This window comes from Echinococcus granulosus (genome assembly GCF_000524195.1).
Source record: "Echinococcus granulosus chromosome Unknown EG_S00030, whole genome shotgun sequence".
In the NCBI taxonomy this organism is placed as follows: Eukaryota; Metazoa; Platyhelminthes; class Cestoda; order Cyclophyllidea; family Taeniidae; genus Echinococcus; species Echinococcus granulosus.
In genome coordinates this window covers 23,860-37,698 of record NW_020170410.1, presented here as the reverse complement: position 1 = coordinate 37,698, position 13,839 = coordinate 23,860, and the positions used below count along the sequence as shown (strand labels likewise).

General features: G+C 38.2%; 1 protein-coding gene across 1 annotated transcript; it reads right to left on the bottom strand. All coding sequences in view use genetic code 11, as the record gives it.

Annotated features, from left to right (window-relative positions):
- Positions 1 to 1,812: 1,812 nt before the first annotated feature.
- On the bottom strand, positions 1,813 to 7,200 carry EGR_04624 (hypothetical protein; the record flags this gene model as incomplete). The annotated part of the gene is made up of 5 exons (XM_024493873.1): positions 1,813 to 1,995; positions 5,840 to 6,076; positions 6,131 to 6,223; positions 6,254 to 6,316; positions 7,093 to 7,200. The coding sequence occupies 5 exons, from the start codon at positions 7,198 to 7,200 to the stop codon at positions 1,813 to 1,815; spliced, it is 684 nt and encodes a 227-aa protein (XP_024351626.1).
- Positions 7,201 to 13,839: the final 6,639 nt, after the last annotated feature.

The following is a 13,839-nucleotide window of genomic DNA, read 5'->3' as shown; positions in this document are numbered from 1 at the left end:
TATAGCAATAGCATGCCGAAATATTTGGTTTTTAAGTGCAAGTGCTCAAAAAAAAGCAACTTCAAAAATAACCAGTTTTTTCGTGAATGTGGTGTCTACCGCTTATTTTTACCCTTTTGAGTGTCTTTTATATTTACAGTTGCTTGCATCAATGATCAGGAATGTGGGATCCAAAAATATTCCACTGTAGTTTGTATTCTGCCAGATTGTCAGCACTGACGTCTTCATTGTAAAGAGGTTGCCTTGGCTATTTATTTGTCTATGTCCCTTTCATGGAAAATGAGTAGTATTAAATGCGAATTTTGCAAAATCCCACTGACTCCGTACGTAAATATTTCATCAATAATTTTTACTACGATACTATCAAATTGAAATGCCTGAACACTCTCAAACCTAAATTTGCTCAAAAGTCCTAATGTTTTACAAAGTAATTACAACCTTCAAAATGAAATCGAGCCAGAATGATTAAACCATTTTAGAATGCAGTCATAATTAAGCTCGTATCCCCAAATGTCATGAAAAACAATCTTTGTTCACATCATTTCCCACTCCTTTTATTTTTCCTACAACTAACCGGATTTTAGCAGCCTTGAATTTTGTTTAGCATAAGCATAGCTTTTTGAAGGACCATGATAATCAGTGTTTTATTCCCTCCCAATACTCCATTGTAATATCACATTTTTAATGCTGCATCTAAAAAAGTGATTCAAAGAAAACGGTACCAATTACAGCAGAATTCATTTTGCCAGGGTTGCATAGAGATGATTGGTCACATTTGGGTGGCAGTCGCGTAGGTGGGGTGGGTGTGGCAGGGATGGCTCGCCGGCCACTCGTAATTGGAGAAGTGGCCGAACGCAATTCGGGGGCGGGCAGTGGAGCACATTGGTGCATCTTTCCACCAACCAATCAGGTCATTGCGGTCAAATTTTGCAGCATGCGCTTAACGCGACCACTGGCACACCTCTTTCATGTGACATATCAGTGAGAAACTGGATTATTAACGTACGTTCAGCAAGTACTTTTTGCAGTATTTGGACTGTAGTAAGTGGAGGTGGAGCTCATTATCATATAAATTATTCAGCAGTCTGTCCAATTTTTGTAATGAGATTTACCTATGGCCATATAAATTTCAGAAGGCTAACTTGTTTTGATATACTTTTTCTCTAGAATACCAAATGTCTCTTCTTCCACACCAAGTGACTGAAAGTGGTAACCACCTGCGACACTTCCCGCAAAACACTTTATTCCCTTCGCCAAATTCAGTAATTACACCCAATCAAATAAATACGCTAAAAGCTATTACAACCTTATTCACTCATTTCCAAGGTAGAGAGTCACTGCAATCTCTTCCATTTCTTCCTTGCCCTCCTTCACGTACCCCCGCCTTTATGAGATCCCATAAACACGCGTGTTTGTCAAAAAGGAATGTTGGATCTCCGTTTCGACGCAGCGGGAGAGTTAAGCTTGCGGATGAAAGTGTTCAGAAAATCGAGGGTCTCAAATTTTCTGACTTCCTACGAACCGCGATGTCGATCGGTGAGGAGAGATCTCTCCAGTGGGTGAAGGTTGAAAGCATTTTCATGGAGACTTCTCTGACAGGCTATCAACGAGGGCTCATTAAAATACGATTTTCGTTAAATATTCACACGGAGCAGGAGTGTACAAATACCAATTTCTCCTATCTGGTAAGAAATTTAATCTGATATATAAATAACCTAAGTTTTGTTAAACGTCTCAATATCATTGATACCTTTTTAATGATACCCTAAGTGTGTGATTGGTGATGACGTCAAGAAAAAAGGCTGCATTATTTTAGTATAATATTCCGAGATATGCTGATTTCCATATATTTCCACGTCTTTCATGGTGGGCCTTGAGGTGGCATTTATTCAACAGTGCTTTTGTTTCCAATTCAGACAACCAAATGAAAAAAACAATAATTGGACCAATTTTGTAATTTGTTTTTATACTCAAAATAATAATATTTGTCTTTCGCTTTTATTTACAAGTGGATAAACTTGTCGAAAAGCTCATGAATGCTATGATTATTCACTCTTAATTCAATCTGTGACAAGCGATGGCTATTCTTGCCCTCATCCACGTTTTATTAAGGTCATTAGAGCCCATTTCTTGGCTCTTTCTTCTTCGATTCGCCTCTTCAGCTCCTTTGGGACCTGCATTATTACTTTGTACACAATCTTCGGCTTCACATCCTGCGACATGCTAAAAAAATCGAAAGGCCTGAAGGCATATTAGAATTAATAACCTCGGCGTGGTGTAGATAATCAAGAACGATGTTTTGCTATGCTCCTGTAAACAGCGTGGCTAATTAACCCCAACTTCATCAAAATTCTAAAGCTCACTGATTACTGATTTCATAGGAGAATGTTGGCCTTAATGTAAGTGCGCAATTACAACCTGATGGGTGCTCTTTGAGAAAATAAAATTCATATTTTATCAACATTCAAAGAGGTCAAATGTGTTTTTCTAAAGCAAAACATGCTTACATTTGAGAAATCTGTTATGTTTCAGCGGTAAAAACTCTGGTTACCGAAGATAGTTTTGGTGTCCATGATTTATTCTATAAGATGTTGATTCCATACGTAAGACTTATAAATTTTCCAACTCAATGAAAATATTATTAATTATAATGAATTATTGTAAAAAGTTGGAAATCGAAATGGGAAAGTGATAGAGTATTAATGGGTAAATTTTAGCCACCGGTAACATTCGATCACATCTGCAGCAGAGAACAGCCCTTCTTCATTCGGTCGCAAGGTTGGTCTTCATGCGATCCCCATCTAGCACAAGCTCGCTGCGGCTTGTCTTGTCAACAGCTCGCCGTTGGTGATTTCTGTCTAGCCCTTGTTTCTCCAGAAGTCGTCAGGTCCCTCCTTCCCATTTCTAAAGTGCAATCTGATTGTGGTAAACAAGTCAGTCTGGCAGCTGCATCTTGCGAAAGAATAAGGGATCTCTTTTGGAGTACACTAAATCAAGTTTTCCTGGGGTAAATGGAACTGGGATTTTTGCTATCTTATAGAATAAGGTAGCTTTTTGGTAACATTATTTAAGTTCGAGACTTTTATATACGCAGACATATGGCGAGGTCTGCGCCGCTTAGAAAGCAACAAATTTTTTGCGCATATTTTAGGCCAGATATAAATAAGTTATTTTAATCTAAACTCATGTATCTGCAAAATGTTAGTCAAATAATTTTCTTTTAGTCTTCGGCCCCAGCCAAATTTGTCCTCATGCCCTCCACAGCAACCGCTGGATCTGAAGAAGGATTACCGTAAAAGGACCCACGGTGCCGTGCCTAATTACTTCACTGCCGCCTCGTTAGCCCAGTCGCCCTTTAAGGAAAACGAGTGAAAGCTTCTCCTTATTTTTTAAACACTAACCGATTTTTAACATATCATGTATATATTTAAAGGATACTAAACACTTGTCCCCGGTGTTACATTTTACACTTATGAGGTCATATGGAAGTTTCCTGGTTTAAAATATAGCTCTGTCCATGTGCTAGTTTGGGTTAGTTTTAAACCCCTCCCAAATTCTCTTGCCTTATAATAGCAATTTAAAAAGGGCTAATTGATGTAAATCATGCTAACTGAAGACCACTATTTACTTGAGTGATTTGAAAATCCTCAGTTATTAGAGTGAGACTTTGATTCATTTACTAACACTATAAAAGTAGACAAATTTGCAGGTATTCTTATATCATATTACAGGAGACAAATCAGCAGAGGCTCCATAGACTGAACAGGGCTTAAAATTACATATTGTGGAGTAACGCCTAAATGGCGCATATTTCATAGGCTATCTCTAAAATTGTTGTGACCCGCAAATGCGCTGTGGACACCGATTAGTCCTGTGCCCAATTAAAATGTCAAAGAGAGGGAGAGTTCAGGAAGGGGATCTGGCTGTACTAAGAATGCGTTCCTAGTGTGCAGAGGCACTAGAGTAAAGCGGGGGTCACCATTCTTACATTTTCATGTCCCTTCCCTAATGTCCTTGAACTTGTGACGTCGTATGCGATAATGGTTAATCGAGAGAAGCTTAACCAGAGTTTTAGCTTTGGAACATTCTGGAATGATCGGGACTCAATTCATGAAATGCAGCCCTTAAAGGCTGACACTAGCAGGAGCGCCTTTCTAGGGTTGTAAGCACTCATTGAAGGAAACTTGTGATATAAAGCAAAATACGGAATTGTGAAAAAATAACCATGTAAATTAAATGCGATAGTGGGACTTTTTTGGCTACTACTAACAAGCGAATTTTAAAACGTTCCAAAAATTAAATAGAGTGGAGCAACAAATATTAAAATGAAATGCGAATTGGCTACTGGTAAGAGTATTTTGAAAAATTTATTCACAAGAAGGTCTTGGCAGCGGATCACATAAAACAGGTATAAGGTCACAAGAAGGAGTGAACTTTAAAGTAACATTTTAGCATGCAATAATTAAAGAATGCGAAATGGTGAATTTAAAGTGGCCTATGTTAAATTCTTTCATGATTCCATGAGTATGAAATTCACATTGTGTAGTAGGCTAAGCCCCTACTAAGGGGCCTAAAAGCCAACCTCGTTAACCTTACAGAAGCCAAAAACGGATGATAACATGTTGGGCGAGTCTTTTATGTTGCGAAATTCATCTTCTCTGTGCAAACAAACTTACACAAGCAGGAGAGAAGGCGAATAGCATGAAGCTTCGCTTTTCTTGTCTCATATTCAATTATTTGATGATTTCATAATTGTGAAATTCACTCCAAGTGGAAGCCTGCTCACCTACTGAGGTAGCATAAGATCAATCCAGCTTAGCCTAATGAAAGCACAAATTGGAATCGTCCTCATATTCTAAGAGCCGGAAAAAGCGTTCATTGCTTCTTACCGGTACGGCACAGTAAGATAACCCATCAGGTGAATTTGACCCAGATTCCAAATTTAAATTCCACAGGCTAGAGAAGGTGGGTTGCACAGGCCTCCAATCCCTTCGGTGGCAGTCGCATTCACGCATCTTGTGTAAAGCAATTAACAGTTGCACCTGAGTGGCGCAATGGAAAACGTATGACATTTTGTGCGGCGAAAATCTAGCTCTGCCCTATAGGTTGGAGTGGATTCATATTTTACTCTTCTTTATATCCTGTTCCCATTTGCACATTCGTGCACAGGAGAAGTATATTTTCACCCGTTAAAGCAAACCGAAAACCCAATTATTAGTTTGTATTTTTTATTGTATCTAAAATATTTGTTTTTTGTGCATTATTGTTCTCAAATGAAACTTAGTCCTAAAGGATCCGTACCGACAGTTTTGACAAAATTCTAAACAGACTTTGACCTCTGTGCCTACGATTATAGGTCGTAACCCTAAGGACGGGTCGCTGAAAAGATTTTACCCAGGTTAAGAAGTCATATTTGACATGAAAATCTGCTATCACACTCAAATCTGACATCGAAATGGATTACATCCTAGGTATACTAAACAACAAGAAGCCTAAAGTGGTGCCCTACTGATGGTACAAATCAGCATCATCTGCGGAGTCTGACTGAGCGAAAATTATGGACAGTAAAAACGCTGTTATCAACAACTTCTTGCTAGAGAAGTTTGTAATCCCAGAAGACATTTCTTTTTCGATTTCGGAGGAGTTTTATTTTTACATCAAGTTCGCAGACATTCTAACCCGCCTCACCAATCACATTCCTGCTCAATTATTCTGATTGGCCAATAGCACACATACATGAACTACAAAGGTACCAGCAATCACTATAGGGTCTATTTCAAGCAGGATGCTTTAAGTGAGCAAGAATGGAACCAAAGTGTGACCTTTTCAATCAGCTAACCATTGTTTTACACACACGCCTTGACAACTCGTCAGCAGGTAGGGACGCCAGTATGGAATTCTTTTTTCTCCTAATCATTCTGGTTTGAAAATCGCTAGAATCCAAATAAAATTCGTTAATGTATGATAGATAGAAGCGAAATCCTGTAATTGTTTTACATTTGGAAATAGGATCACTTAATCGCTGACGGTTTCCAATTTCGATGGAAATTAAAATTCTTGCATCTTTTGAAAAAAACTTGAGAGTATAATTTCATTTTTTGATTGTTAAATGTAGCATTACTATCAATACCTTTTTCGCACAAAATGGACAGCCAGCATTTAACTTAGTGGTTATTAACATTTTGTATTTTGTCTGCAGAAAATTCATTGTCAAAGTGACAACCTGAGGAGTGGCCAAAATCTAGTTATCCACTCCCGAGATGCATAAAATAGGACAGGTGCCTTGACCACGTGGACAAAATACATTAAATTTTTTCTGGTATTTTTAAAAAGATAAACTAAAGTTAAGACATTTGGCAGAATACTACTACTTATTTAGCTCTCTGAGTCTTCCATTATATTTGAATAAATCATAGTATTCAGACAAAAAATGTATTGACGACGCAAAGAGGGATTGAGGACTACTGGCATGCATCAAAGGAGAATCCACCCGGCAGAAGTACAACGGCTGAGCTTTAAGTGGCTGCGCAAATAAGATGAGATTACAAACAAACAATCAGAACATTACATGGCTAACCTCCCCTTTTAAGCTTCGGCCCTTTTGCTTTCCTTGGTCAGCCTTCTGCGTAGGCCATCACACAACTCACTCACACCATTCATCACATTTGTGTAACTGAGAAGATAAATGGCTGTAAAGTCATTAATCCCTCTTGAAAATTCCACAGGATCTTCAGCTTCTTTCTGTTTGGATACTGTGTTGGGGAAGGGAGACGTGCTGGTAGTCTCACATGTTCATCAGTTGTTGTAGGAATGCTGGACTAAAATACAAGTCATTTAATAATGGACGGGTTTACAATAGTGTCATGGGAACAGGAAGGGCTGGGGGGACTACTAGTACGACTTAAGAGCCATTTCGCCCAGCGGAAGTACAAAGGCGGAAGCTTAAGCGCTCGCGAAATCAAAACAGTTGATCAAAAAAAGTATTACTCTTATACGGCAAATCAAGCAACTATATTTAAAAGAACTTTGCGGTTACATTTAGAAATCCAATATATAGAGAAAGGGTAAAAAAATAAAATGTTTGTGCTTTACCAGCATAGAAATAAATTCATTCTCGGTTGCTGGGGTAGGTTCTTTAATCGCAGTAGAGATTGAATATGTTGAAATACAGATTTTATCACTACGGAAGTGATTACACATTCGATACCTACTTTTTTATAGGTTTTGATTCATTCCATCCATTATAACTGAAACAAGACTCGCAGCAGATCTCACAAACAACTTTTTGATTTGGCGTTTATTGACTGGTAACGGCGAATCAGGGCTTTGAAGGAATCGCATGATCAAGAAGAGATAAACGAATGAAAGTTCAGATGGTACGCTGTGTACACAAACAAATTTTATCACCGATTTCTTCCGCATTTCGTGGAATCAGTTTTGCCAAATAGGAATGGTAGTCTTGTTTATTTTGTGGAGCATCGTACCGTGAAAGCTGTGCACATTATATTATATACTTGTTAAAATGTACCTCTTGGGCAAGAGGAGGCTGGTAATTACGGGGAGGAGACGTGCCTTGAATCCATCTAACCGTGACATCCCTACCCAATGCATCGTCCCATTCTTTTAACAAATGGAGTATGAGGTGGAAAAGAGAAATACCTAGCCTACTGTAATAGTGGTCTTGACCATATTATAAGTCCTACCTTTTAATGCAGTGGATGTGAATCACTGTTTTTACAAAATCTAATTTACTCCAGACTGCCCATTGAATTCACCCCGCCACTGTTGCGCTCCCACATGTTCACATAGTCCAATCCCCCTGTTATTTCTACCCTTGAGGGGCAATCAGTAACACTAATGATTCTACTTTATTTATGTAGTCCAAAATCTGGAAACCAACACCGGTTTATGGGTGCTCTGTATACTTTGTTCCAAGGTTGAGGCTTGAATATATACCTTGAGGTGGAAATTACACATTTATTTTAACGATTTGAAGTTCAATTTCTCCTTTAGATAACTGCCATAAAGCATGAGCTCCAGTTGCTTTGTTTGTGATTGAAAAAATTTGAAAGATTGCCTTATTTTTCACATTTTAAAACCATTTGTAGATAAGTTTGGTGAGAGAGTTGGATACGGCAAAAGTGCACATGCACTTTACTGAGGCTATTTCAAGTTAATTCCTTCTGAAGTTTATACAGACTCATTGTAGTACACTGAGATATGAGTGTGAACATTAGAGTGTAGAAGGTGATCTGGTGAATGCAACAAGTAGAAAGCAGAGATATTGCCAATCCAGGTCATGTGTGTAATCCAAGAACCGAGGTTAGGTTTATCAAGTAAATTCGGGTTTATCAGAGGGTGTTTAAATAAATAAAATATATATTTAGCTTAAAATTTTAAACCACCTTGCTAAACTCGCTGATTGTCATTAGTAAACAAAACCAAGAAAAATTCATTACGAGTGCCAACGCAACGTGTTTAATCTACAGGTTTTGACATTAGAGGATGAAAAACGCCAAGACATTTTCGTCTAATTTTGTTTATCTAGTGTATCCAGAGAATACAACCTGGCTATCTAATGCCTTATTAATGTATTACGAGGTTGTTATGAACAAACCGTCAGAGAATTACAAAATCCATCTTCTCCTGTGAACTTCTTCCTTGGTCACGCCCCTTGGTCATCCCCCCGCGTCGATCACCCCAACTTAGTTGATGCAGTAAGAAACACACCCACAAACTAGAGGTGCCAGTCATCGGATTGGCGTTAGACAGAGAAAATATTTGGTTGCAACTACACTGATCCATCTTGGCAACATCACTAGATCTAGAGGAATGTGTAGTCCTTATATTACTGGCCTAAAAGCCAAGTCATTTATTAGAGGGGGGAATACGGTTTCGCATCTGTCTCTCATTGCTACGTTGTTCTTACTTTAGGGCTGCCTCTCCGAGTAACTATCCGGGTTCCACTAAGTAAGTACGGAGGCAGAGGAGGTATCATGTGTTCTCTTCATTGAAATCTTTATGCAGGTACTGTAGGCAGCTTAGTAACGAACTTTTAAGGATGGACATCATTTTCAACCCATATATTATCAGTCCTCACAGGTCCCCTCATCAGAGGCATGTGCCCTCCTGTCACGATAAGGTTCAGCACCCAGAGGCAGAAATCAGGGCAGTTGTCCTCTAGGACTAAATTATCTTACAGTTACCACCACTCCGACACCCAAGTCTTGAATGAAGCCATTCGAAGTCGCAGTTGTAAAGCCAAAAATATATTACTACCGTACAAGAGAGCTGAGGGGCTACTGGTATGGCTTGGCAGCCATGCCACCGAGCGTAATTACAATCCACGGAAATTTACCTGCACATGTAATCTATCAGAGCATCACTATTTATTCTTTAAAGCTAGCATTTCCAAAATTTGCCCAATTAAAAACATCTTTCGGCCCCAACGAAAAACACTCTTGGATTCTATTGTTAACTAAACTTCTATGGAAGTATGGACCCGTCTAAATCCTTGACAGTCCAAATAAAGCCTTATGCAACTTCTGGGTGGCTGAACTATATATGGACAATGCTAGAGATTAAAAGGTTATAAAGTTATAATAGTAGTGACCTACAGCAATGAAAATTTTGAACATGAGGGCATTTTTAGCCATTTTCGTTAGTAGAAACGGAAAATTCACTTAAAAGTGAAAAAAGGAGTGAAGTTTTTATGGTGGTTTAAATAATAGTCATATCTAAGGTAGTATTCTTCTTTGGGTTCGATTTCGCACCTTTTTACTATACTCAACAAGTGATCAGTTCATTCAAATTCCAAAGAGAGAAGCATTCAAAGCACTACTTGAAAATGGTATTTAAATAGTAATATTTGCAAATTCCTACAGTGTATTCGCGCATACTACTATTATCTATTCAGGATGAACTTCTTCATAAATTGCTGCTTCCAAAAGGTCTTTGTTGGTGAAAAATTTGCTATTCCATTGCATGTTTCTCCACAGACCGCATTTTAAGTTCCGCTTTTATTATCGTAATGTTAAAACATTTGACAGTTTGAATTAAAGTACTTTGATGAAAGGAAATATCAAAGCATGAATTTGTGTGAAATTGTGCCAAATTTACCTTTTTTAGGTAAAGTGTAGGTAGCTGACTTGACCATATTATGCGGACTGTGTGTTCCAAAGGTGGGAACGATCATAGAGGAGATAGAACCACTGAATATTTTAGGAAAGGAGAGTGGATGACAATGATGCTCCATTGCTCCCACCAACCGGCAGCCTGCAGCCATGCAAGATAATACGTGCCCAGGGGAAAATGCCTTTCGCCTGTCATCAGCTTATGTTTGTATTTCTGAATTACTACCAGAATAGGTTTTAAATTCGTCTGGAGTATAACTCAAGGATTCCTTTACTTTAAGTGACAAAGTTACACTTACCGTTTTATGGCCTAATTAAATATGGTGGTTTTGATTTTTCCTTATTATATGACCAAATTCGAAAAAGTAACAAAACATGCCCCCTAACAATGCCCCATTTTACCAGACTTACAACTCTTGCCATCACATTAGGATTTTTAACGGACCAGTTCATTCATTATTTCATCTCTTAGGAATTTTGCCCCTAGTTTACTTACGAAAATCATATCAAAATATGGAAACTTCCCTTATTGTGACCTCTTGAGGGTCGCAAAGATTCTTGGACTTGGTAAGATCGAATCCGATGTCTTTTTAACATAGTCCTATGTAATAATAAAGGTGTTAATGCCCAAATCATTGCATCTGAAGTGGAGTGTTATTTAATCGTAGGTTTTACTGAATGCAGTCATTTACATGATAATCCATTTTGTGAGTGATTTCAAATTAGGGGAGCGTAATTTTGCTTAAACATGAAGCCTTTATCATTCGCGTTTGATGCATTTGCGTCCAAAACTTGAAAACTAGGTAAAAATCAAGGCGCTCAACCCAAATTATATGACACCCAGACCATTTTCTAGTGAGTAGGGGGCACAGTGCACTTAAGTTCATAAAGCCATTAATGTCTAAAAAGATTTGTATTTATGTTTATTTTTATGGTTAGATATTTTTTAGTTGCATTTTAAGCACCAAGTTAGCAAACAACCTTGATTCACTGGAGAGGAATTAGTAAATTTTCTAAAGGCCGCTTGACGAATTCATCTACCACTCAGATTTACGTGGTCTGTCGAAAAGAGGGGATCAGCTTCACAGGCCAATTCCCTTATAATTTCAGCATTTTTACGTCAGTACATAAATCATTCATTACTATATCCTAGAAAGAGGAATAACTAGGAAATTTCTGGGAAATATACCCTCCTTCTTGAATAAAGTAGAGGAAATGCGGTCATCTAGTGGTCAGCGATGCACTACTATGCAGTTTCATGAGTAGTATATACGTGTTTGCATTTACGTTGCAGAAATGTAGTAGGGCTGAGCGATTTTCAACATTATCAACATTCATACTTATTTTTTGACCAAAGCCCATTTAAAGCACTTTAATAAAATATTAAACCAGCAAATTTTGGTATGGATTGGTAGCAATTTAACACAATTACCTTCTTGTACTACTCAATGGTAATCGGACAATATTTTAGCTTCTACCTTTGACTTCATCCCTTCACACTTCAGATAAAGTGGGGCCTTAATCTGAGACTGCAGGAGAATGTAACACACTGCACCAAAATACTTCGGTACCCTTTCGTTGGTAGTGTCATCCTTTGAGGGGAGAAGTTGAAAGCTTCTGTTCAACTTGCGGACACGTTGAAGCCAGTTCTTAGCACATCGTGTGCACTCACCAGTAATATTGCAGATGCCTACTTGATGCATTTTTTATTTATCAAATAAACAAAATTAGAAGTCCCGAGGCACTATTGGGAAAAGCCAAAATCAATAGCAATTGTGATGACATTAAGAAGCATTCAACGTTGGCTGTTCCCAGAAGTATGGAACCTGAGGTAACCGTAGTTTCCTTTCTGGACACCATGACTGCCTAACAGCGCCTACTGTTATCATTAAAAGTCGTTCCCATGGCTCCACATGGTGTCCCAACAGGTGAATCTGTTCTAGATTCCGCTCATACTCCTGCTATGTAAACAAACTTCCATAAGATGGGAGAGGTAAGTGATCCACTAAGCCCCCAATTACCCATTTTCTTTTTGCCTTTGCACTTATATTTCACATTATGCATGTTTTCGTGCCCAGCACTTAACATTTCAATCTCCGTATTGCAACCAGCAATGCATGGCTTCTATCGTAAACACTTGATTGGGTTTTGGAGCAAATTACTGCTGCTCTCTCCTTGGCATTCTATTTGAATGTCATTTGGTGGAGGACAGAGAGGAGGTGTAGGGAATTTATGTTTAAATAAGAGCGAATTATTTAGCAAATGCCTCTTAAAGATTACTACTTTGTCTTATGATTGCCTGCATGAAAGTATTGTTAGAAATTATGTAAAAGGGGTTAATTCACCCAGGTTTTTATGGGCAAGTTATAAGACAAAAGGGGCTCCGTCTTTCCAAAGCTGCTAATCGCACAGTCGAGTTAGTTTGAATGCGGTCCAAAGCACCTAACAGAAGAAAAAAAAATCCTAGACAACATCTACTTCATCAGCAGAAGGCTGTGATTACATTGCTTGTACATGGGAAATAGATGGTTGGGAATTAAGCGAGATGAAAATAAAAGCGACCAAAGCTGGATATTTTGCCTCTAGGGATGGAAGCAATACCAAATTGAAATAGGCGGTCTAGTTTATTGTAGAGATGGAGTTTCTTAATTGAATAAAATGTACGTTAAAATTCTTTTAAAGTTGTTTAATTTTGATATAAAAGGGGGTAAATAGATTTGAAAAGCACTTTTCGTGGTTATTTGGTTTGTAGCGGGGTATGTAGATTATAAATCCAAAATGCACAAACTGCATAATGATACAGCCTTAAAAAACTAGAATGTAAGACCGTAGAAGAAGCACAAGTTATGTTCTTAATTTTACTATTTAACCATTTTAGAGCAAAGATAATGCGGGAGATTAATCATTGTTTGCGTGGGGTCATGTCAGCTTATTTGTCTTATATGCATGCCTCTCTTCCCCAAAACAAAGCTTTACTCAGGTCACTTAATCGCCACTGCAAAGCAAATACGTAAACACAATAGAAAGTCATTCTACTCCCTTTTATTTAGATAGAATGCTTTTGTAAAGTATGAAGCATTCGGTGTTGAGTTTTGATAAAGCTTTGGTTTGAAAAATCGAAGAAGATGCTTGCAACCTAATCCCATTATAAACCTGAGGGCAAACCAAAACGGCATCGTAATTTTACTTTTTGTAGTTGTAAAAGTAAAATAAGCTTAAAATCCGTATTCACATATCAACAGAAGAGATGATCTCACAAAAAAGGGAGAAATTTTCAAAAATGTGGTGGACTACGAGACGTCGAGAAATATATTTGTTGTTATCCGTGACATGTCTATTGAGACTTGAGTTAAAGTTAGAAAATTTAAAAAATGAATTTATACTTCAAAACTAAGTAACAAACCATATATCGTACAACATGTTGGTTATTACACTGTCGGTTCTGATGAAGGGGCAGTTTTGGGTTCCCGCCATTGCACCTTCGCCAGGAAAATTGATTTCCAAGCGCGTCTACTTTCGTCTTTGGGGTAGTCTCGAGGGGCCACAATGTGCCCTGAAGAAGGTTTTGTTGGGTTTTGAGTCACCTCGCTGCAATGCGCATGAAAATGAAAGTGTTGAGTAATCTCTAGCTCTCCAGGTGAAAGTTACACCACTGAGAACAAATGAGTAGCACTGCATTAGCATTGTTGATTTAACTGCTGACCAC